General features: G+C 39.9%; 1 protein-coding gene across 18 annotated transcripts in view; it reads left to right on the plus strand.

Annotated features, from left to right (window-relative positions):
- ITSN2 (intersectin 2) overlaps nt 1-26,271 on the plus strand; it is a 147,528-nt gene that overhangs the window by 98,083 nt on the left and 23,174 nt on the right. For 16 of the 18 annotated variants that reach the window (XR_006301097.1, XM_043604421.1, XM_043604415.1 and 13 more), the window contains 4 exons: nt 1,066-1,111; nt 1,194-1,315; nt 3,054-3,150; nt 3,832-4,023. Coding sequence is in view for 17 of the 18 variants with exons in the window: in XM_043604421.1 (XP_043460356.1) it covers nt 1,066-1,111; nt 1,194-1,315; nt 3,054-3,150; nt 3,832-4,023 (457 nt within the window). In the remaining variant the exon portion in view is untranslated. Of the gene's footprint in view, nt 1-1,065; nt 1,112-1,193; nt 1,316-3,053; nt 3,151-3,831; nt 4,024-5,712; nt 9,016-26,271 lie in introns of those variants that run through there. The other 2 variants (XM_043604429.1, XM_043604428.1) reach the window with 1 other exon arrangement.

The following is a 26,271-nucleotide window of genomic DNA, read 5'->3' on the forward strand; positions in this document are numbered from 1 at the left end:
ACTAGTGTCATGAGAACTGAATAAATGAATATATGTAAGATTCTTAGACCACTGTTCTGTCATAAGTACCCAGAAAATGTTAGGCCAGGACTCCCATCAATTCCACTTGAACTATAACTGTGTTCACTAACAACAACAAAAAAATTGTCTATTCCATCCCTTTATTTGTTCAAATTCCTGAAAAGAAGGAATGTAGTTGGCCCAACTATTTGGGGTTTTTTTTTTTTTAATGTTTATTTATTTTTGAGAGAGAGACAGCACAAGCTGGGGAGGGGCACAGAGAGAGGGAGACACAGAATATAAAGCAGGCTCCAGAGCCCAGTGTGGGGCTCGAACTCACGAACTGTGAGATCATGACCTCACATCAAGAGCTCGGACGCTTAAGCGACTGAGCCACCCAGGCACCCCTATCCTGTTAAGTCAGACTGAGGTTATAGTTGCCACCCAGGAAATGGATTTTTGTTGTTGTTGTTCTTACGTTCATGGGGAACATACAAAAAAAATTAAAAACCTCCTAGGTAGCGGAAGCAGAACTCACACACGCCTTAAGATATATTGTATGTAGTGGGCATTGATGCTAACCTGATAAATGAGAGGTATCTGGCCCAGATGCTCATGTTTGATATTCAGGTAAGATGCAGAAAATGAGCTATTCTTGTTGAGTCACTAGATGCCAGCATCATCCATTTGTAATGTCTGTTAGTAGACCTTCATTTTAAATAAACAAGAACCCTGGGGATTAGAAATCTAATTCATAATAGCCTTTGTACTCTTACATCTGGGTTATTAGAAAATGATAAAACAGGGGCGCCTGGGTGGCGCAGTCGGTTAAGCGTCCGACTTCAGCCAGGTCACGATCTCGCGGTCCGTGAGTTCGAGCCCCGCGTCGGGCTCTGGGCTGATGGCTCAGAGCCTGGAGCCTGTTTCTGATTCTGTGTCTCCCTCTCTCTCTGCCCCTCCCCCGTTCATGCTCTGTCTCTCTCTGTCCCAAAAATAAATAAACGTTGAAAAAAAAAAAAAAAAAAAAAAAAGAAAATGATAAAACAGTATGTCTTTTCCTTACAGAGTTTTGGGAGTGCTAGCAAATCTGGAACATCAAACAAGAAACCTGGTATGTATAATAATGGAGTTAAAAAAGTACTACAGTGTTTAATAGTCTTGAATTCATAGTTTCTTGTCTGTCTTCTTTTCAGAGATTGCTCAAGTAACTTCAGCATATGTGGCTTCTGGTTCTGAACAACTTAGCCTTGCACCCGGGCAGTTAATACTAATCCTAAAGAAAAATTCAAGTGGGTGGTGGCAAGGGGAATTACAGGTAATAACCTTTAAATAATATTTATCAATTTTATTATAAAAGTAATGCACGCTCATTAGAAAATAAAATTAATAACAATTTTAGATCACCTATAATCATACCACTTAGAGGTAATCAATATTAACATTGTGGTGTATTATGTTCCCCTCTAGTTTCTTCCCTGCTTATTTTTAGCACAGCTGAATTGGTATAAGTAACGATACCAAGAATAATTTTCTCTACAGACATAATTGTTTTCCAATACCTGCTTTAATAAACCACAGGTCACCGTCTTAAAGGAAAGCATACTATCATCTTTGCCTGGGATAACCCCAGGCTTACCGTATATAGCCTCTTCTGTCTAGGAGAAGAAACATTATCCAGGCTGTGTACTGAGAAAATGCTACTCATTGGACTTTCTCTACCATAGTCTTATGTTTTTGAAACAGCAATGCAAGGAAAGGAAATGCAGGCATAAATGAACCTATGTTTTTCTAAAATGTTAACAGAAGTAGTTATTGCATATGTTTTGATACAGAAAGTTCTTTTCTCTTAAAAGTTCCTTACTAGAAAGACTAAAAATAAAAAGCTTTTTAAGATTAAAAGATCGTGAGAGGTATAATAGCTATATTTTTATGTAGGTTTGATATATGGTTGTAATATGGAGGATAAACACAGCTTCATTCTTGCACATCAGTCTTAAACAATCCTAAAGAACACTGGAGGTTCAAAATTGAGTATCTTCTTGAGTAACTCCTTGAAATCCCACCTTCCTGATTTGCTTTAAAGATTGACCCAACAATATGACGAACATGGCTTTCCACAAATTTTATTTGTGATCTCTGCATTAATTATTGACCGAGCCCCAAGAGGTGTTCATTGTGCACAGTACCATTTTAAGTACTGACTTGATTCCTAGGAGAACTCTGGAAGGGTCTTTTTAGTTTATAAATATTATTTGTGTGAAGTATCCAGAGAACTCTGAGTCCAGAAGACCTCCTAATAGACTTCTCTAACAGACTTCTGCAAGTAGTGTTCTCAGCGCCATTTTGATATGCATATTGAGCCTTCCAGTTGTTTAATACTGACCTGGAAGGCCAGTGCAGAATTCAGGGGTCCCCAAGACCACCCTGACTTCTGACACCAGCTGGAAGTTTGGAGGTCCCCAAGACCACTCTCAAGTTCAGTAATTAACTAGAAAGACTCATGAGACACTGAGAGCTATTCTTCTCATAGTTACAGTTTGTTACAGCAAAGTAATTTAGATTATAATTAGACAAGGAAAGAGATGTATGGGGCTGAGTTCAGGAGGGTTCCAAAAACAGAGGTTTCATTGTCCTCTCCCAGTGGAGTCATGGACAGCATTGACTCCTGGCAACAATAAACATCAAGTATTGCCAAGCACAGAAGTTCATTTGAGCCTTGGTGTCCAGAGTTTTTACATCATAGACATGGTTCTGCACTTATGGCTAAACTTAGTCTCCAATCCTTTTAGAGGTTGAGTTCATACTGTATCACCCAGAGCGCCCCCCATAAGTCACATTGTTAGACTGGCTGGCATGGTCAAGGCCCAGAGGAAATAAGACACTTATGAGTCAGGACATACCACAGGTTTAGAGATTACCTCCCAGGAGCCAAAGGTAGAGTCCAGACCTCTCTTGGGACAAGGGTAAATTCTTTACTGCACAGCCATTTTTAGTTTATGTCTTAGTAATTATTTTTGATCCCATCTTTCATATTCCTTTTGCTAATTTTATAGGCCAGAGGAAAAAAGCGACAGAAAGGATGGTTTCCTGCCAGCCATGTTAAACTTTTGGGTCCAAGTAGTGAAAGAACTACACCTGCCTTTCATCCTGGTATGGAAGTGAATTAACTTGTATTTCATCTTACAGAAGTTTTGTTGAAATTCAGCCACTTCTTAGATTAGCATATGCTTTGAAAAATACTAAAAATTGGTTCTTTTTGTAACTCTGTCTGAAAGTAATGTTACAATGAGAACTTCCTTTCTAAAAAGATCTATATACAAACAGCCAACTGTTTAAGTGATACTTGAACCACTTCATTCCTTGAAATTTTTCAAAGTGGAATTGCTATGCTATTATACTTAAAGTGAAGCAGTTGGGGTACTGGGGTGGCTCAGTGGGTTAAGTGTCCAGCTCTTGATTTCGGCTCAGGTCGTGATGTCACGGTTGCCAGATCAAGCCTTGTGCAGGCTTCAGGCTAGGCAAGGAGCCTGCTTGGGTGGGATTCTTTCTCCCTCTACCACTCCTCCACTTGCACTCTCTCTTTCTCACTCTCTGCAAAAAAAGGCAACTATTTAAAGTGAAGCAGTTCACTTGGATTAACCGTAGTTGGGAGATTCTTGTTTTATAAAATAGGAAAATGGAGGAAGGAGGGTGAAGCAGAGCAGCTCAAGGAAAATTTTACCCTAATTTTAACATTTAATAGTAGAGTCATTTAAGTTCTAGGTGAGTTATAACATGTGATCTTTGTATTAATAATTAATTTACTTTATTATTTTGTTCTTTTTCTCGTAGTATGTCAGGTGATTGCCATGTATGACTATGTAGCAAATAACGAGGATGAGCTGAATTTCTCCAAGGGACAACTTATCAATGTTTTGAACAAAGATGATCCTGACTGGTGGCAAGGAGAAATCAACGGGGTGACTGGTCTTTTTCCTTCAAACTATGTTAAGATGACAACAGACTCCGATCCAAGTCAACAGTGTGAGTAATATCCAACTATTTGCCCCTCAACTAGTGCAAAAGCTTTAATAGACAGCACTGTACTCATTCTGTCCTGGAGCATATCTTAAACTCAGCACTCTTAGCAAGCGATTATTAGTGACTAAAGCAATAAAATGCAAAAGGAAATTTTTTACAAAATCAAAAATTATACTGCTTTATTTTATACTTTTTTCTTAGCTTTAGACCTTACTGTTAGACTTCATCTGAAAAAATTTGTAAGTCTTTAACAGGTTCTTGGGTGTAAGCAGTCTATGCTTCAACTTCCCATTATCACCATCCTTTTTTAGCCTCTAACAATCTTTTCCTGCTTAATAAAGAGTATCCAGTAATTACTGTACTCACCTATTCAAATTACCCTTTTAGTGTACAGGTGCTATTAATCTTTGCAACCTTCTCATTTATTACTCACATATTTACACATCATCCAGATTAGGAGAAAATTAAAAACCGGTTTAAACTGTGCGCAAAACTCTGTTAGGTGATTTTTTTAAAAAGATACCTGATGCCATAAGAGACATATGAATCAAGATCTCTTTCACCATTTTTAGAACAAGGATCCAGATCTCAGTGTGAAATTTGGTATTATATATAAAACTATCTCTTCGTAGTTACCTAGCCTTACTTACATTTGACAATAAAAATGCATTCATAATAGAGAATAAACAGCACTTGGAAATACTTTTTACCTTTGTAAAATGTCACTTTTTCCCACCCTTTTGATTTTTGGTTTCTTTTTTTTTTTTTTTTTTTTTTTTACAAGATACATCATGATTTATATTTTTATCATTCTTGTGAAATTATCTAAAATATTTAACCTTTCATTTTAATTGAGTTTTGGGAACATATAAATGGTAACTCGGTCAAAGCTAGAGATACGCTCGTAATTCAGTGCGAGTATTAAGAATTTTTACTGTATCTATAATTTTTGAAATATTAGTGCACTGTTTATACTTTAGGGCTTATAGTTCTAAAGATAGTTTTGATCCTGGGAGATTTTCATTTAGATAAAGCAACTAAATTTCCTAATTTGAATATGGGAACAGTGCAGTTTTTTATGATTTGAACATCCCCCCCAAAAACTGGGGCTACCTAAGTGAATGACCGGTTTTAAGCTCCGCTGATGGTCTGGCAGCTTTCGGTGCTATAGCCAGTTCATATAATTAATTAGACATAGCTGAGGGCCTTCCCTGGCCCTGAGAGAGGAAGCTGCCTTTCATGCGGACCAGGACTGGAAGCTCTTTGGCTAGTGATTCTTGGAGGCATTCCAGTTCTCCAGGATGTTTGGCTGTTACAGCACCTAGGATGTAAAGTGGTCGTTCTCCAGATGCGTTGTTGTTGTTTATCTTGTCTTCCAGTGGCAGAACGCTTCTTCCAATTAAGTCTTAGGTAGTCAGGAATATAAAGAACAGATAAAAGCTGTTCTAGAGGAAGAACAGCCAGGAGTATATGAGTCCGTGAAGATTGGTTAAATTTTAGATTACCATTTGCGTTTCTTGGGCCTTTATAATTATTATTTTCATTTTATAATGCAATTAGGATGTTTTTTAAAGCTTGAGAATTTTAATAGTTCAAATTTGTTTAGTTGATGTTGCATGTTATTAGTCAAATTTTTTCTCACCCACTTAATTTGCTTTATGTTCATTTTATTCCTCATTTTTCTTTTTATAGGACCCAATGTTGTCTTCCAGTGTGAAAGCACCCCAGAGACCCACTATCCAAGTTTGACTCTAGCGTGGAGGCAGGGCAGGCAGCCCTGATCAAATATCTCCTACACAATTCATTAACTTCGTTTGAATGTTAGAGCCACTTGTGATTATTTCTTTGTGTTTCTAATTTACAGTTAAAATTTATTTGTAACAAGTTAAAGGATAGTGGGTCTTTGTGTGGCTTTCCCTGCTGTTCACTCTGGCATCTTTTAGCATTTTTCTTCTTTTTTTAATTTGGTAATTGTAGGTCATTAGCATGCATATTGAGTTTGCCCGTACATGGTGGGAGTTCAAACACACAAAGACCCACTATTTGCACAGACTATTCTCACTGGTTTGGAATGGGCCGCCATGCTTTTCTAATGTTACCGCAACATGTATATTCATTACAATTCAGATAAAACTTGCTTATGTTTTGCTCTTATGTTTGATCTAATCCTAATCACAGTGAGCTCTTAACTGGTTCAGTACGTGATTTGCTCCCAAATATGCACTGTTTGCTCTGTTCCTTTCTAGTGTGCCATCATGAGTACCAATATTTAAATTCGTTCAAAGGCCAATAACTGGAAATAACCTTTTCTCTATTTTCTGTGTATTTCGGGGTGGGAGCAGTAACACATTGGGGAAGCTTTCTCAGAAAAGAGGAAAGCAGCCTGCTCCAGCAGTATATGCAAAGTGGGCTGGGTTTCTTCTGTCTCGGCTGCCCACAAACGAGTACTGCACTGTGGGAGTTCTCTTAGGGTCTGTGAGCTCTGGGCTAATCAAGATAGTGCATCATGTGCTGTAGCAGTCAGTTGTCACTTCTTTCTTGGTGACCTAAAAATGGATTCTTTTTGAGGAATGAAAGGCTCCCATCATTGACAGTTGAGACAGGAAAACCTTCCCTTGCTTAACGTTTGTACTACATTCTAAAGTCAGAATTCATGTTATCTATTTTAATTAGGTGACTGCCTGTTTCAGGTCACAAAAGGACACTGGTTGACGTTCTTCTTAATGTGTTTAGTAAAAATCCTAAGGAATCCTTGAAGAGTTTAAATGCCCCTGATGCGGGCCTGTAGGCTCTATCTAGTCAGGAATGAGTTCAAGCAAAAGAATGATGTGTGAGAGCTGGCATTCTTCTCTGTCCATGAAGATGCTTTGAGGCTGGAAGATTGATTTTACCATCCAGAATTCTCTGGCTAATATCTTGTCTTCAGACACATCGGCTACTTCGGCATAGGATTTTACTTGTTTTCCTTGAATGGAAAACACTTTAAAGATAATAAACATTATTATAAACAAGTAAATTGGAGAGTACTTAGCTGAAACAAAAAGGATTGTTAGTAGGCAGTATTAAACTATGTTTGAAAATCAATGAGACGTTTATGCAACTTAAAATGTTTACAAACTGCAGTGCAATCTACTGTTTATGAATGTCAGAGTATTATCAGGAAAAGTGTACATACAATCATAGAATCTTATTTCCTCACAGAGTTCTTTAAGAAGAGTGAAGTGTGTTTTATATATCTCTGAGTTTCAGTTAGAGGCATATTTTGTGCAATATTTATGTTAATGTGCCTATACATTGTGAATGAATAATTTCAGTCATTGCCTAAATCATAACTTTTTTTTTTTTGAGAAAGAATCAGTACTTTAGTTAGAACTTTACAAAGTTCAAATGTCTGTGTTTCAAAATGCTTATTAACATTACAGGGATGTATGATGATGTGTATGTGTGCTCCCTGGGGCAGGGATTTCTAGTTATTAGACCACCTCAATTTTTAGCATTTGGCATCATCATGATAACTTTTATAAAATATGACATTAATAGGAAAGCAATAATAACACTTTACAAAGTGGAATAACAGATTTGCCCGCAGTCACTAAAGGAGACAGCGCAAAGACTGAGTCCTTGTGAACTCACCTGATCTTCCAAATTGTACGGATTGCTTGGTCTCACCTTGTATTTTCTGAACTCTCCGCTTTTGCACTCTTTGGGCGGGTTCGGGTTAAGTACAGTTACTTTAAATCTATTTTAAACCCTGGGGTTGGAAATCAGACCTGTTAATTAGCTGCATAGTTTGGTATAATATTTTCTCTTTATAATTTTGAATTTGGGCTTATCTCATACACTGGTAAATTATTTCAAAGGTATTTTTACAGCTCAAATTGTTTCCCTGTAACACTGATAAATATAAGTGACTAAGAATGACATTCAGGTGGAGCTTAGCATCTGTAATCAATCCGAAAATAATGTATTTGTCAGGTACCCAGGAGCTAAATCAAATCACATAATGGCATATTTAAGCTGAATTGTTGGTCTGGAAAATAAAATTACTGTATTTGCTGAAATACTACTCTTTGTGTAGGTATTTTGCCATATATTTGAGAGAAAGCTAAAAGTAAAGGAAATTGTATGACATGTAATAGTCCTTCTTAAAAACGCATGCAGTCATTCCTTTGTAGTACCTCAGATTCAGCCAAGTACTTGCTCTCTCCCTCATTCAGTATGGGAGGGCCGCTTTCAGTTTGCTTAGAAAGCAACGGTAGAAGGAACGAGCTTATCAGGAACACAGAATCTTAAAATGGAATAAATCTGAACCCCGTGGGAAGTAAAGAATCAAAATACCTATTTATTTTTAAAAATACCTATTTATTTAAAGATTATAGTATGCGATAATCATTTTTAAAGTATGTGATTAAATCTCATAGGTTTTCCAGCAATGAAAAAATCAGTTGTAAAACCAAAGCTGATTTTTTAGAAAACTTGAAAATTTAAGTCAGTCCTACCCATTGCATAGGTTCCTCTAAAACTTTATCTTAAAGAGTCATTTTACAATAATACAACTATTAAAAAATGTAACTGCTGTTTTATTATTTTAAAATACAATAAGAAATACTAATAGTTTAAAAGAAAGTGGGGGAAGGAAAAGTAGAGAAAGAAATGCCAATTCCAGTCCAAAGCTTTATTTGCCAAGTTTTCTTAGAATACATTTTACCAAGTTATAAACTCTTGTAAATAGAATCTATAATGGAAATACTGAGAGACTTTGCCTAAAGTGGCATTATTGGATGCTGCTGTGATGCTACTGTAATAAGTTATTAAATTGTTGCAAAGTGCTGTTTTTGCCTTAAATTTTTATTTTGTGTGTCTTGAAACTATAGTATTAAAGGTCTTGAGATTGTGCAGATGCTGGGCACGCTTGGCATGAGGTAATCTGTTTTTATTTTTACAAAGTTGTAATATAACTATGCAAGTGTGTTTATTAAAATGACACAAACTACATTACTTGTATTGTGTATTTCTTTTGAAGCATCCTTTAAAACTTATTTTTAAGTATTTGTATGTAGTCGTGATTGAATTTCTTTGGAATTTCTCTTTTTCCTTAACATGGTCTCTGGGTACAGGCCAGTGAATTGTTTTATATCACAAGGGGCAAAAGAAATTTTAAATCCTCAAGCTTGAGATAGTTTGATCCAAAATAATCATATGTATCTCAAAAGCAAAAGACATTTTGATTTGAAAGTAAAAGACCATATCTAGGATAAATGGATAATGTTATTATTTACAATTTTTGCTCCACAACCTTTTTCTGAAAACATTGGAGGGAACTTACAAGTTGATACTCTTTGCAAATGTAGAATTAAACATTCTTAGTACAAAGTAACTTTAGTGAATGCTTGGAGGCACCAGAGTTAAGTAGAAGTTTACACTTAAGTTTACACTTAAGTAATCAAGTTGGTGCTTTCACCTTGAGTGCAACATATGGATCAAAATCCAACCCATCCGTGAATATCTGCCATAAACAACCTCTTTCCAGAAAACGTTTCCTCGTCTCTGGAAAATCATTCAACTAACTTACTGAGCATTTGCATAAGGCCAAGCAAAGGACTAACTTCTGAGAATATGAAAAAGAGTGTCAGTCCTTGGCTCAGGTAGTGTGTAGCTCTGTGAGGGGATCAGGCACATACGCAGATCATTCTAGAACAACATGCTAAGCACAGTGATAGGTATTTACTGGACACCAAGAGAGGACAGAGGAGGAGTACCTAATTCAACCATAGATTGGTGAATTAGAGGAGACCTCCCGGAGGTGGCAACTGTGAGACCCATAAGGTAAATAGGAGTAAGGCAGATGGGGGGTGGGGTGGGGTGGGATGGTGGAGAGTATGACAAAGACAAGAAACAGCGGAGGAGGGGAGGGGACTCTATAAGCCGGAGTGGAAGTGCAAAGCCAGGAACAGTGAAACTTGAGAGGCAGGCCAGGGGCTGAATCAGAGATTCTCTAGCTTGAATCAGAGATTCGTTGGGATCACCTGGGAAACTTTAAAAAACTATTGATGCCTGAGTCCTGATTTAAATGGTCTAAAGCATGGCCTGCGTGTGGGGATTTTTCAGAGCTTCCCAGATGATTCTGATACGTTGCCAAGGTGGGGGAAGAGTGACGACACAGAGCTCAGAACCGTTTCTGAAGGAACATTGGCAGGAGTTGGGAACCGATTGGATGTGTAGGCAGGTGGAAGTGTCAGTTTGATTCCCAGATTTTATCTTGGTGACAGGCAGAATAGTGGTGCCACCGGCTACAGTAAGGAGTCACAGTTGGGGAAAGGAGGAGTTTGGTTTGACTGCAAAGCACCAGTGGGGCACCCGGGTGGTCAGACAGGGTTGAGACCCACAGCGGCAGATGTCAGCCGGTGGGGTGAAGGCAGATGGATGGTGCTGAGCCCGTGAAAGTAAATGAGATGACTCGGGGAGAATGAGTTCATGCTGGCCCTTTGAGGGTGTCAACAGTTAAGGGTGGGGTAGCGAAGGGACCTGTGGAGGCAGGGAACAGGTTCTAGGAGAATAGTGAACAAAGCTCTGGCTGCACAACCATTGCCCATACCGGTAAAAAGAAAAAACGGAAAGTGCCCTTCATTGAGTACTTACTGATCTGGGTCCTTTTCTGAGGTTCCCTAATGTTTTACCTCATTATTATTTTCTTTTCACAGATATGGCCATTAAAGTACAAGCTAAATAACTTGTCCAAGGTCACAGAGCCAGTAAGTGGGAGGGTTGGGTTCAAACCCACATGGTCTGGCTCCAGAGCCCATGCTCTTAAACCTCCCCTAGCGTGCGGTCACAGCCACCCTGTTAGTAGCAGTGAAGTTCCTGCACCACAGCCATCACTGGAACCAGTGAAAAGAAAAGAGAAGACAGAGGCCGCCCTGTGTTTTCTCTCTGTAGAAGGTACACACGGAGAAGAGGCCAGGAGGCAAAGACTGAATGTGATAAACAAGGACAGGAATCTTTAAGAATAGTGTCTGGAAAGATAAAGCTGGACGTAATCACTTCTTTTGGTAACAGCTTTATTGAGACTCAAATCACATACCATACAATTTACCCACTTAAAGTGTACAGCCGAATGGTTTTTAGTTTATTCAGTGTTGTGCGACCGGCACCCGGGATGGTTAACTCCAGAACATTGCATCACTCCCAAAAGAAGTCCTGTGCCCTTCAGCTGTTGTCCTCCCATCTCGCTATACCGCCACCGCTGGGAGCCGTAGGCAGCCACTGACAACCTCCTTGCCGTCTCCATGCGTATGTTTGCCCGTTCTGGACATATATAAATGGAATCATAAAACGTGTGGTTGGCTTGTTTTACTTAGCATGATGTTTTCGAGGTACATGCATGCTGTCTGTGTGTCAGTACCTCATTCCTTTTTATGACGAAGGCGTGTTCCGTTGTATGGGGCGCCACACTGTTTATCCGTTCTTTAGTTGGTGGACGTTGGGTTGTTTCTACTTTTTAGCTGTTAAGAACAAGCTGCTGTGAATGTTTGTGTACAAGTTTTGGGGCAGACATGTCTTGTCACATGTCTGTGTCAAACGGTAATTCTGTGTTTAACTTTTTGAGGAACTGCCAGACTGGTTTCCAAAGTAGCTGCACCGTTTTATTCCCACCAGCAGTGCACGAAGTTTCTGTTTCTCCATGTCCTTCCCAACACTGGTTATTATCTGACTTTTTACTGTGGCCATCCCTCTGGGTGTGGAGCGACAGACATCTCTCTGTGGTTTTGCTTGACATCTCCTCAGTGACTAATGATGTTGAGCGTCTTGTCATGTGTTTCTTGGCCATTTGCAGATCTTCGTTAGAGAAATGTGTGTTTAGATCCTTTGCCTCTCGTTTGAGTCATTTGTCTTCATGCTTTAAACTTTGTTTTAAACAAGGACAACAAATTATGAAACATCCTTGAGAGAGATGTCTCAATGCTGTTGTCAGAAGGCAAAATCACTTAGTCAAGGAAAAAAAGCAGAGAGAGAGCGATGGAGTGAATGTGGGGGGAGTGCATTGGGAGGGTTGCTTTGAATCCCTGGCTCTTCCCACTCACTTGCTGAACCTTAGCCTCGCCCCTATAATGATGATAATACCTACATTGCAGATGAGACTCAGGGATTTCTGAAGTGCTAGGTCACTGTCTAACACGTCCTAAGTGCTTGCTTTGTGCTGAGCAGTGGACTGAGTACTTCGGGTACATGTCTGGGTTAGTCAGTGCTGGAAGTTAGAACTCGAGTCCCAGTCTGACTCCAAAGCTCGTGCTCCTAGCCTCTGCCCACGCACCTTTCCATTAACTGAGAGCTGCTGTTACTCCAGATCATAAAAGCAGAACAACCATCACTTAATCCCAAGATTCAGGTGAGAAGAATGTAAGGAGAATTAGCTGTTTTCAGTACCTCCAGGCCGGTCAAGTTACACTTAAAGTATTAGAAGGACCTGCTCCTGGGATCCCTGGGCCCCCAGCGGTCATATGATAACCTCCATGAAGTTAGGCAGGGCTACAGAGGGCGTGTGTCCTACACTGAGCACAGTGGGGCGGAGTGACCAGTTATGGAGTCGCAAACAGTTTGAAAGTATGGGCTGTGTGGTCATACCAGTGGGGAAAATTAGGAGTACAGCAAGCTGTTCAGTAACCACGAGAAAAAAAAATACACGTGCGCATGAAACCCCCCCGGGACAGTGGTGGCGTAGTAGCAGATGTATGACGTGAAGTGCTCAAGTGTCTGGAACAGTCAACATGAAATTGGCTATTGGACACAGCTACTCATTGCATATGTGACAGAGGAGAAGGTATGTAGGGACCCGTCGTCACTTAGACACAAAAATGAGTCAAAGGAGAGTGAGAACTCTGTTGGCATTTCCAGAGAAGTGCATTTGCGCCATTTGGCATTCAGAATACTTAACCTAAACCCCCTTTTTTCCTCTAGAATTCAGTCCAGCAAGCATGAGACCAGGTCAAGTTTATACACCCTGTCATCCATGTTTTGTCTCAAGGCGGATTGCAGTGTAAGCACCATATAAAATGGCCTGGCATTTCAAAGTGTAAGACTTGAGCCAAGATGTAGGGGTTTAGTAGCTCTGAATTCTGTACTGTCTCTTCACCACCAACCTTTAGATTCTCTATATACAGTAGGGTTCAAAGTTGTATCAGTTCTTCAGAGGATTGATCAGAGGTGGTAAATCATCACACACATATGCGTAACAATTATTTTGATTGTTAGGATTACGCGCTATGTGTTCAGCGACCATGAAAAAACTTTCTCTTCATAATGTTCTGTATCTGGATGGCACGTTAATTCTCTCAGTTGAGTTAGTGATAGGGACTCTGGCAGTCTAGAAGGTGTTGCAAGCATCAGCCTGAAAGAACTACTCTCTGAGGCCGAGTCTCGGAGGCCCCTCTGTCTACTGTTAGGAGGTCTTTGCTCTCTTCTTCTTTTTTTTTTTAATGTTTGTTTATTTTTGAGAGAGAAGGAGACAGAGCTCAAGCAGGGGAGGGACAGAGAAAGAGGGAGACACAGAATCTGAAGCAGGCTCCAGGCTCTGCACTGTCATCACAGAGCCCAACAGGGGGCTCAAACCCACAAACCGTGAGATCATGACCTGAGCCAAAGTTGGACACTTAGCTGACTGAGCCACCCAGGCGCCCCAGGAGGTCTCTACTTTCTTTTAGGCTTATGACCTATCACTGTAGATTCAAAAATAAAAATACAACCAACAACATTTTTCTTTCTCCACTTGCATTTATCAACAGAGTTGCTTTGGGAAGTTCTGGAATACTTCCATTTTCTGATAACCAAATCTTTTGCTTTCTGACGGTCTGCAGCATCAGAATACAGTATTAACTTCTTCCCTTTTCATGCATAAACAGGCAGCCTAACTCCTGGTGACAAAGAATTGACAGGCATCAAAGAGACACAGAGTTTTAAAAATTGTTCAACAATCCTTTAAATTTCCGGAAACAAAATCACAAATATCTGTGGCTTGCAGGTGGGACCTACTACCTGTTACATAGTTCGTATTCAATAAATAGTTGCCAAGTGCATAAAATGCTGTTCTTTTACAAAATAAGATATTCGATGATTTTCTAGTGCTCTGACAAAACTTCTGCATTAAAGGCAGCCTTCAGAAAATGCACACAGCTTAGTCATCTGGATTTACTGCTAAAAATTGTCTTTTCACTGAGCGTCAACACAGTGAGACTGAAAACCATTATGTCAACCCTGGCTGCTGCTTCAGGCACAGAGAATAGCGTTGTTCAGTGACATCGCTCTTCTCACAATGGGCAAGGACTTTTCTGGGACTTTATGACATAATCCGAACAAGCTCTCTTTGTATGAGTCGTCACAGACCATCTTTTGTCCTTCACCTTTTGGAGTCTTCGCGTCGCTCCCTCCTCTCCTCTCAGGCGTCTCTCATTTGCTTCTTGATCTTGTTTGCACTGTAATCTGCAATGGCCTCCCAACTCTGTGGGACACAGTTTATGTGGCTGTTATTCGTTATGCATAATTTGGCTGTCAGTCTCCGTGTCCTCTCACAAGTGGGGGGGGGGGGGGGTCTTGTGGCCCTGAGGACTTTGACCTGATAGTAGCGTGGTCTCTCATTTTTCTCATTTTCCCACCCTTCCTGTCTTCTGGGAAGAACTTACCAGGAAATTTTCATCATTCTCTCCGGCCACCTGTAGTTAATATGGTGTACTGTCTCCTGCAGCTCACAGTTTATCTTCTTATCACATTCTATAAATGCTTGCTGAAGACCTACTATGTGTCAGCCACTAGGGATATAGCAGATGATAAAATAGGCAAAAATTCCTCCCCTCTTGGAGCTGGCATTTAAGTAGGGCAGGACAGAAAACAAACAAAATGAATAAATATGCCGTACCTTAGAAAAATAAAGCAAGTTAGGGAAAGGGAGTGAGTGAAGGGTTGGTGGAAAGAGGATGGATCTGGACGGATTTCAAACAAGCTTCTCAGAGAAAGCCTCTCTGAAATGATGTCATGTGAGCAAAGACTTAAAGGACATGAGAGATATCTGGAGAGAGCCATGTAAATAGCTGGAAGACCATTCTAGGCAGAGGGAACAGCACATGCCAGGGCCCCAATCAGGAACATGACGGTAATGCTTGAGGCCGGGGTGGCTGGAACAGAGGGAGAAGCAAGAGAGGCAGTGAGGACAGAGGGGACTGGGGAAATGGGGGAGACTACTTAAGTTCTTGGAGGCTGTTTGTAAGAACTTTGGCTTTGGCTGGGAGTGACAAGAACCCACCAAGGGGTTCTAATCAAAGGAAGGACATGATCCGATGTGCTTTAACAGAATAGCTCTAGCTTGCTAGATTAAAGCAGGGGTTGGGGCAGGGAAGGGCTCAGAACCAAGGAGACATATTACGAAGCTAGATCAGTAATCCGGGTGAACAATGACGGCGCGATCAGAATGATTGTAGTGAACATAGTGAGAAGTGTCAGACTGTGGGTATATTCTGAAGGTAGATTCAACAGATAGGATTGAATGTAGGGGTGTGAGAAAAAGAAAAATATCAAGGATATCCCCAAAGATCTTGGCCCAGGCAAGCAGAGAGATGGAATCACCATTAAGTGAAGGCACATGATGAGAGAGGAAGGGCAGGAGAGACTATTAGGAGTTTGGTTTTGGATATGTTACTTTCACCCACCCTTAAGATAGGTAAGTGGAGATCCTGAGTAGGCAGTAGAACACAGTGAGATCCAGAGGATATATTCAGCCTGGAGTGTGCATTTGGGAGTATATCGGTGCATAGATGATACTTAAAGCCACAAGACTCGGTGGCACCACCAACGCTGTGAGTATGTGGAGAAGAGTTCTACGGCTGAGTCTTTGGGTTTCAACGTTAATTAAGTCTGTGGGTTGAGGAGGAGCTAGGAAAGGAGAGGAGGCGACTGCCAGTGCGGTAGGAGGACATGAGGTGAGGTGGTGACCTAGAAGCCAAGTTAAAGGAGGATTTTAAAGAGGAGGGAGTGATCCACTGTCACAAATGCTTGTGATAGGTCAAGCAAATTGAGGTGGAAGGAGGAAGGTACATGGAGCTTTTAGGAACCTCTTCTTTAAACTACAACATTTAAAAGTTATTTTTTTATTATGTTTATTTTGAGAGAGAGAGACAGTGAGCAGGGGAGGGGCAGAGAGAGAGGGAGACAGAATCTGAAGCAGGCTCCAGGCTCTGAGCTGTCAGCACAGAGCCCGATGTGGGGCTTGAACCCACAAGCCTTGAGATCATGACCTGAGCTGAAGTCGGTCACTTAACCGACTGAGCCACCCAGGTGCCTCTTGAAAATAATTTTAATGTTTAATTTTCCAGCTATATTCAGGAAATTTTTTTACACAGTAGTTTTTGTTGAAAAAAGTGTTGTTGCCTTGTAGATATGTTCATTATACTAAACCTGTTAATAGTGTTCGAATCTTTCATATTTACTCATTTTCATTGAGATATTACAGTTGACTACTTTGATTATAGATCTTTCAGATCTTTATTTTTCCTTCCTTCCTTCCTTCCTTCCTTCCTTCCTTCCTTCCTTCCTTCCTTCCTTCCAGAGGCAATTTTGTCAGTTTTTAATTTTACCTTTTGAGGCTCTCCAGTTAGTTGCAAATAAGATCAAAATTATTGTATCATCCTAAATGTTTATAACGTTTACATAGATCCTTGAAAGCCTATCTTGTCTGTTGCTAATCAAACCACCTCAGCTGCTTTTTAATATTTTGTAAATGTGTAGCTTTTTCCAACCTTTACTTCTTTTTTTTTTTTAATATTTATCTATTTTTGAGAGAAAGATAGAGCATGAGTGGAGGAGGGGGAGAGAGAGAGGAAGACATAGAATCCAAAGCAGGCTCCAAGCTCTGAGCTGTCAGAACAGAGCCTGACACGGAGCTCTAACTCACAAACCGCGAGATCATGACCTGAGCCGGAGTTGGACACTTAACCAACTGAGCCACCCAGGTGCCCCTGCAGACTTTACTTACTTCACTTAGCACTATACCCTCTAGATCCATCCATGTTGTTGCAGATGGCAAGATTTCATTCTTTTTTATGGCTAATATTCCATTGTACATATATACCACATCTTCTTTATACATTCATCAGTCGATTGACACTTGGGTTGCTTCCATAATATGGCTATCATAAATAATGCTGCAGTAAACCATCAGGGTACATTTATCTTTTTGGTTTGGTGTTTCCATATTCTTTGGGTAAATAGTAATGGAATTCCTGGACCATATGGCAATCTTATCTTTAATTTTTTGAGGAACCCCCATACTGTTTCCCACAGTGGCTACACCTGTTGTTTCTTGTGTTTGCTTTCAACCATTTTGACAGGCGTGAGGTGATATGTCATTGTGGTTTTGATTTGCATTTCCCTGATGATGAATGATATTGAGCATCTTTTCATGTGTCTGTTTGCCATCTGGATATCTTTGGACAAATGCCTTTTCAGGTCCTTTGCCCATTTTTTATTAGATTATTTGGGGGGTTTTAGTGTTGAGTTGTGTAAGTTCTTTATAAATTTTGGATACTAGCCCTTTATCAGATAGGTCATTTGCAAGTATCTCTTCCCATTCATTAAGTTGTCTTGTTATTTTGTTGATTGTTTCTATTTCTGTGCAGAAGTTTTTTATTTTGATGTGGTCCCAATAGTTTATTTTTGCTTTTGTTACCCTTGCCCCAGGAGACATATCTAGAAAAAAGTTGCTGTGGCCAATGTCAGACAGATTACTGCCTGTACTCTCCTCTAGGATTTTTATGGATTCAGGTCTCATATTTAGGTCTTCAATCCATTTTGAGTGTATTTTTGTGTATGGTATAAGAAAATGGGCCCTTTTCATTCTTTTGCATGTAGCTGTACAATTTTCCCAACACCATTTGTTGAAGAAACTGTCTTTTTTCCCATTGAATATTCTTGTCTCCTTTGTCAAAGATAAATTGACCATTTAATCATGGGTTTACTTCTGGGCTGTCTGTTCTGTTCCATTGATCAATGTGTCTGTTTTTGTGCCAGTGCCATACTCTTTTGATTACTACAGATTTGTAGTTTGTCTTAAAATGTGGGATTATGATACCTCTGGTTTTGTTCTTTTCAAGATTGCCTTGGCTACTTAGGGTCTTTTGTGGTTCCGTACAAATTTTAGGATATTCTAGTTCTGTGAAAAATGCTGTTGGTATTTTGTTAGGGATTGTATGAAATCTGTGGATTACTTTGAGTAGTAGAGACATTTTAACAATATTTGTCCTCCCAATCCATGAACATGGAATATATTTCCATTTGTGTTATCTTCTATTTCTTTCATCAGTTTTTTTTTTAATTTTTTTTAATGTTTATTTTTGAGAGACAGAGTGTGAGCAGGGGAGGGGCAGAGAGAGGGGGACACAGAGGTCGAAGCCGGCTCCAGGCTCTGAGCTGTCAGCACAGAGCCCAACGTGGGGCTCGAACCCACAAACTGTGAGATCATGACCCGAGCCGAAGTCAGATGCTTAACTGACTGAGCCACCCAGATGTCCCTTTCATCAGTGTTTTATAATTTTGAGAGTACAGGTCTTTCACCTCTGGTTAAGCTTATTCAAAGAGGGTTTTTTTGAATAAAAAAACTGATGAATGGTATAATTGTAAATGGGATTATTAATTTCTCTTTCTGCTACTTCATTATTAATGTACAGAAATGTGACAGATTTCTGTATATTAATTTTGTATACTGTGAATTCATTTATCAGCTCTAGTAGTTTTTTGGTGGAGTCTTTAGGGTCTGTAAATAGTGAAAGTTGTACTTCTTCCTTATCAATTTGGATGCCTTTTATTTCTTTTTCTCGTCTGATTGCTATGGCTAGGACTTAGTATAGTATATACTAAGTATATAGTATATAGTATAGTATATAGTATATACTGTAGTATATAGTATATAGTATCCAGTACTATATTGGATAAAAGTGGTAAGAGTGGACATCCTTGTGTTGTTCCTGATCTTTGGGGAAAAGTTCTCAGTTTTTCACCATTGAGTATGTTAGCTATGGGTTGATGTGATATATCATATTGATTGATTTGCAAATATTGAACCACCCTTGCCACTCAATTTTGGTGAATGATTTTTTTTAATGTATTGTTGGATTTTGTGTTTGCTAATGTTTTGTTGAAGATTTTTACATTTATGTTCATCAGAGACATTGGCCTATAGTTCTTTTCTTTTGTAGTGTCTGTCCAGTTTTAGTATCAGGGTAATACTGGCCTCAAAAATTAGTTTGGAAGTTTTTTGTCCCCTTCTATTTTTTTTTTAAATGTTTTATTTATTTTTGAGACAGAGACAGAGCATAAGCAGGGAGGGGTAGAGAGAGAGCGAGACACAGAATCCAAAGCAAGCTTCAGGCTCTGAGCTGTCAACAAAGAGCCCAACGTGGGGCTCAAACTCACAAACCGCAAGATCATGACCTGAGCCGAAGTCGGATGCTCAACCGACTGAGCCACCCAGACACCGCTACTTTTTTTTTTTAGTTTATTTATTTATTTTGAGAGAGACAGAGACAGTGCAAGTGGGGGAGGGGTAGAGAGAGGGAGAGAGAATCCCAAGCAGGCTCCATGCTGTCAGAACAGAGCCCAACATGGGGCTTAAACCCATGAATTGTGAGATCATAACCTGAGCCAAAATCAGAAGTCAGATGCTTAACCGACTGAGCCACCAGGTGCCTCTCCCCCTTCAATTTTTTTTTTTTTTTTTTTTTTAATAAATAGAGAAGAAGAGGTATAAGTCTTCTTTAAATGTTTGGTAGAATTTACCACCTGTGATGCCATCTGGTCCTGGACTTTTATTTGTTGGAAGAGTTTTTGATTACCAGTTCAATTTCATTGCTGGTAATTGGTCTGTTTAAATGTTCTATTTCTTCCTGATTCATATTTGGGAGGTTATATGTTTCTGGGAATTTAATCCATTTCTTGTAGGTTGTCCAATATGCTGGCACATAATTTTTCATAATATTCTCTTATAATCTTTTGTATTTCTGTGGTGTCAATTGTTATTTCTCCTCTTTCATTTGTGATTTTGAGTTCTCTCTTTCTCTCTCTCTCTCTTTCTCTCTCTCTCTCTCTCTCGATGAGTCTGGCTAAAGGTTTATCAATTTTGTTGATCTTTTCAAAGAACTAGCTCCTGGTTTCATTGATCTGTTCTATTAATTTTTAGATTCTATTTCACTTATTTCTGCTCTAATCTTTATTATTTCCTTCCTTCTGCTGGTTTGGGGTTTGTTTGTTCTTTTTTATAGTGCCTATAGGTGTAAGGTTAGGTTGTTTGAGATTTTTTCCTGCTTCTTAAGGTAGGCCTGTATTGCTATGAACCTCCCTCTTAGAACAGCTTTTTGCTGTACCCCGAGGATTTTTGGACAGTTGTGTTTTTATTTTCATTTGTCTCCATGTACTTTCTTATTTCCTTTTTGATTTCTTGGTTGACCCATTCATTGTTTAGTAGCATATTATTGAACCTCCATATATTTGTGTTTTTTCTGGATTTTTTTCTTGTGGTTTACTTTTTTTAACAGCTCTTTTTAAAATAAAGTTTATTTATGTATTTATTTTGAGAGATGAAAGAGAGCATGAGCAGAGTAGGGGCAGAGAGAAAAGATCCCAAGCAGACTCTGTGCTATCAGCCTGACACAGGGCTTGAACCCACAAACTGTGAGATAATGACCTGAGCTGAAATCAAGAGTTGGACACTTAACCGACTGAGCCACCCAGGCACCCCCTTTTGTGGTTGATTTCTAATTTCATAGTATGCAGTCAGAAAAGATGGATGGTGCAACTGCAGTCTTTTTTAATTTGTTCAGAGAACTTGTGTTGTAGCCTAACATGTCATCTATTCTGGAGAATGTTCAATGTGCATTTGAAAAGAATGTGTAGTCTGCTGTTTTAGGATGGAATGTTCTGAATATATCTGTAAGATCCATTTGGTCCAGTGTGTCATTCAAAGCCATTGTTTCCTTGTTGATTTTGTGTTTGGTTGCTCTATCCATTGATGTAAGTGGAGTGTTAAAGTCCTCTACTATTATTGTGTTACTATTGATTTCTTCCTTTATGTCTGTTATTAGCTGCTGTATGTATTTGAGCACTCTCATTTTGGGTACATAAATGTTTACACTTGTTATATCTTCTTGTTGGATTGTGCCCTTTAAGATTATGTGGTCTCTCTTTGTCTCTTGTTACAGTCTTTGTTTTAAAGTCTATTTCATCTGATATAAGTATTGCTCCCTGCCTTTCTTTTCACTTCCATTTGTATGATAAAAACTTTTACATCCCTTCACTTTCAATATGCATGGTCTTTAGATCTGACGTGAGTCTCACAGGCAACATATAGATGGGTCTTGATTTTTTTTTTTAATTTTATTTAGTTAACATACAGTGCTATATTGGTTTCAGGAGTAGGATTCAGTGATTCATCACTTTACATACATTGTGTTATCCTATGTCTTTTATTGGAGTGTTTAGTCCATTTACATTCAAAGTAATTATTGATAGGTATGTACTTATTGCAGTTTTGTTATTTTTTCATATTTGTTTTATAGTTCTTTATTTCTTTCGTCTCTTGCTCTTCTCTCACAGTTTCCTAGCTTTCTATTCTTGGATTCCTTTCTCTTTATTTTTTGCATATCTGTTACCAGTTTTTTGTTTTTTGGTTACCATTAGGTTTGTATATAACATCTTATACATATAGCAGTCTATATTAAGCTAATGGTCAGTTAAGTTTGAACCCATTCCAAAAGCACTGCATTTTTGGGGTGCCTGGGTGGTTCAGCCAGTTGAGCCTCCAACTCTTGACTTTGGCTCAGGTCATGATCTCATGATTTGAGTTCAAGCCGCACATTGGGCTCTGCACCAACAGTGTGGAGCCTGTTGGGGTTTCTGTCTCCCTCTCTCTTTGCCCCTCCCCTGCTTGCACTCTCTCAAAAAACAAATAAAAATTAAAAAAAAATCACCACATTTTTACCCCTTTCCTCCCACGTTTTAGGTATATGGTGTCATACTTTACATCCTTTTATTTTGGGAATCCCTTGACTGATTTTTGTTTTTATAGATATACTTAATTTTACTGCTTTTGTGCTTCCTACTTTTCTTCCTCCTGCTTATGGTCTTTCCTTTCCACTCAAGAGCGTCCCCTTTAACATTTCTTGTAAGGCGGGTTTAGTAGTCATGAATTCCTTTAACTTTTGTTTGTCTGGGAAACTCTTTATCTCTCCTTCTATTCGAAATGATAGCCTGGCTGGATAGAGTAGTCTTGGTTGCAGGGGTTTTTTTTTTTTCCAGCACTTTGAATATATCATGCCACTCCCTTTGGCCTGCAAAGTTCTTGCTGAAAAATAGGCTAATAGTCCTCTGGGGTTTCCTTTGTATGTAACTATTTTCTTTTCTCTTGCTGCTTTCAAATTTTTTAATTTTTAAAAAAAATTTTCAGTGTTTATTTTGAGAGAGAGAGTGCACAAGTGGGGAAGGAGCAGAGAGTTGGGGGGGGCGGGGAGGGACACAGAATCTGAAGCAGTCTCCAGGCTCTGAGCTGTCAGCACACAGCCTGACATGGGGCTCAAACCCACGAACGATGAGATCATGACCTGAGCCAAAGTCGGATGCTTAACCAACTGAGCCACCCAGGTGCCCTATAAAATTCTCTCTTTATCACTGTTTTTTACCATTTTAATTATCATGTCTTGGTGTGGACCTCTTTGAGTTGATTTTGTTGGAGTCTTTCTGCCTCTGGAATCTGGATTTCTGTTTCCTTCCCCAGATTCATGAAGTTTTTAGCTATTATTTCCTCAGATAAATTTTCTGTCCCCTTTTCTCTCTTTTTTCCTCTTGGGATGCCTATAATGTAAATGTTATCACACCTGATGGTGTCACTGAGTTCCCTTCTATTCTTATTTTTTATTACTGTTTTTTCTTTCTCTTGTTCAGTGATAATGCTTTCCATTACTCTGTCCTCCAGGTCATGCTTCCTCTGGTCTACTTTTTATTCCCTCTAGTGTATTTTGTTTTTGTTTTTAAACTTATTTATTTATTTTGAGAGAGAGAGAGAGAGAGAGAGAGAGAGTGCGCGAGCACATGCAAGCCAGGGAGAGGCAGAGAGAGATGCAGAGAATCTCAAGCAAGCCCCACACTGTCAGCACAGAGCCCGATACGGGGCTCAAACTCATGAGCCGTGAGATTATGACCAGCCAAAAGCAAGAGTCAGATGTTTTAACCAACTGAGCCACCCAGGCACCCCCCACCCCACTTCTAGTATATTTTTAATTTCAGCTATTAAGTTCTCCATCTCTCATTGGTTCTTTTTTTGTGTTTTCTCTCTTTGTTGAGGGTCTCATTGAGGTCCTTGACTCTTTTCTCAAGTCCATTGAGTCTCTTTATGACCATTACTTTAAATTCTTTATCAGGCATATTACTCATCCCTGTTTTGTTTAGTTCTCTTGCTGTGAGTTTGTCCTGTTCTTTCGTCTGGTACATAGTCTTCTGTCTCCTTATTTTGTCTGACTCTGTGTGTCTGTTTCTATGTGTTAAGGTCAACTATGTCTCCTGCTCTTGAAAGTAGTGGCCTTATGAAGATGAAGTCCTGTAGTGCTCTGCAGCACAATGTCCCCTGTTCACTAGAACCTGGCACTTCAGGGATGTCTCCTGTGTGTGTTGTATGTGCCCTGCTGTTGTGGCTGAGCTGTGTTTGCCTTCACTCCAGTCATCTACAGTAGCTCTATCTGTTGTGGACAGGGTTTGGCCCCTGTGTTGTTAGTGGGCCAGTCTGAAGCCATCTTGGGCTTAAGTTGAGTCAGACCAGTCATTTGCCAGAGCTGCGAAGCACTGTACTGTAGGGCTTTCTCCCTGTGTTGTCCCCCGAGAAGCTTTCACTGGGGGGCGGGGCCTGTAGTCAGACCAGATTTCTGCCCCCAACCCACTGCTGGGGCCAAAATGGAACTGGTATGTGTGGTTTTCTTCCCATCTCCCTGGGGCAGGAATCACTTTGGGGTGGTGCTGACCCTTCTTGGGGCTGCTTGCACACTACCGTGTTTGGGCACCACTTTGGATGGATTCCTATTGAGGCCAGGGTCAACCTGAGGGGTGGGTCCACAGGAGAACACAAGGGTGGGCCCCTGGTGTTGGTAAGCTAGATGGAGAATATTTTCAATGTGCTGATTCCCACAGGTGTTCGTGTATCCAGGCTTGGGGGGCAATGGAGAGAAATGGTCCCACCGGCTCCTTTGCCCTTGGAGAAGTCTCCCAAAGATCCCTGTCCCTCCAACACACATTCTGAAATTAGTAAATAAATCTCCTTCCTATATATTCCAGGAGTTTTTCAAACTGCTGTTTCTATGCTGTTTCTCAGTGGGGCTATTTGTTGTGCTGTCTCTAAGCGTGGGGACTCAGTTTCCTATCACCCTCTGGCTCCCTCAGAGCCATGCCCGCTGATTTTTACAGTTCCAAGTGTTAAGCCCCACTGATTGTAAGAACTCTCAAACTTCATCCCCTCTGGTTTTCAAAACCCAATTTTATGGGGATTCATCCTCCGAGTGAGGGTCCCCTGTGCCTGGGATGCCTGAGGTGGAGTTTGCTTCTGGCCCTTCTCTTTGCCCACAGCATCCCTACCTCCCAAGGACAGTCCTGTAGGTCAGTTTTGGCTCCCAACCAAGTCTCTGCCCTTGCAGCTCTTTTCAGTGTGGCTTCTTCTCTACATTTTTCTATGGAGACTCTGTTCTGCCAGTCTTCCTGTTGTTTTCTGGGTTATTCACACTGATATGGGTGTTATCTCGTTGTTTATGTGGGGCGGGGTGAGTAGGATCCTCCTACTCTGCCATCTTCCCCAACATCTAGCTGAATTTTAAAATCCAATCTAGAGGGGCGCCTGGGTGGCGCAGTCGGTTAAGCGTCCGACTTCAGCCAGATCACGATCTCGCGGTCCGTGAGTTCAAGCCCCGCGTCAGGCTCTGGGCTGATGGCTCAGAGCCTGGAGCCTGTTTCCGATTCTGTGTCTCCCTCTCTCTCTGCCCCTTCCCCGTTCATGCTCTGTCTCTCTCTGTCCCAAAAATAAATAAACGTTGAAAAAAAAAATTTAAAATCCAATCTAGAGTTTTATTTTAACTGACAGATTTAAGCAATTTACTCTTATTGGAATAATGGAATACTCCTATTTATAGCTATCTTATTATATATTTTTTATTTACCATGAATTTTTTTCTTATTGTTGTTCTGCCTATACATCTATTGCTTTGATCAAATGTACTTCCTTTCTTTCCCTTTACTGGTTTGGAAGTTATGGTTTCAATGTCTATTCTTTGAGTAGTTACCTTTGCATTTCTAACATATGTGTTTGTCTCCACAAAGTCTAAATTTCATATTTATCTTACTTCTTCTAATCAGTGCAGGTGGGATGCTTTATCTGTAAGGATTCTCCCCTATTTCTCATGTTACTGCTTTTTTGTGTTTAAAAAAGTTAGTTTTAGGTAAATTTAAAATCCACCTTGAATTTATACTCTTTTTTAAGTAAGCTCCATGTCCAGTGTGGAGCCCAAAGCAGGGCTTGAACTACAACCCAGAGATCAAGAGTCGGATACTCAACCGACTGAGCCATCCAGACACACCCCCCACCATGTTGAATATATACCCACTATCGGGTATATTGTTATTTTAGATCATCAATGATTATTTTGAGTCTTCACATATTTACTAGTATTTTCACTCACCCTTCCCTCCCTCCCTCTCTTCTTCCTTCCTGTCCTCTGTCCCTTCCTTCCTTCCTTCCTTTCTTCCTTCCTTCCTTCCTTGCTTCCTTCCTTCCTTGCTTCCTTCCTTCCTCTCCACCACTCCTTACTCTTTTTTCCTTCTTATTCAATTTCCTTCTTCCAAAAACACACCTCTTTATAGTTCCTTTAGTCAACCTATTAGTAGTAAATGCTTTCAAACTTTGCCTAAAAATGTCTTTGTCTTCCTTACCCACAAAAGGTAGTATAATTAGAATTCTGATTTGACAGTTATTTTTGCTCAGTACCCCCTGTTGTTGTGTGGAGATGTGTACAGTCAGTCTGATTGCCCTTCCTGTGTAGTTATTCTGCTTTTTATTTCTCTTTTTTTTTTTTTAATTTTAATTTATTTATTTTGGAAGAGAGAGAGTGCAGGCAAGCAAGTCAGAGAGAGAAGGAAAGAGAGAATCCCAAGCAGGCTCCATGCTGCCAGCACAAAACCTGACACAGGGCT

The sequence above is a fragment of the Prionailurus bengalensis genome, chromosome A3 (genome assembly GCF_016509475.1).
Source record: "Prionailurus bengalensis isolate Pbe53 chromosome A3, Fcat_Pben_1.1_paternal_pri, whole genome shotgun sequence".
In the NCBI taxonomy this organism is placed as follows: domain Eukaryota; kingdom Metazoa; phylum Chordata; class Mammalia; order Carnivora; family Felidae; genus Prionailurus; species Prionailurus bengalensis.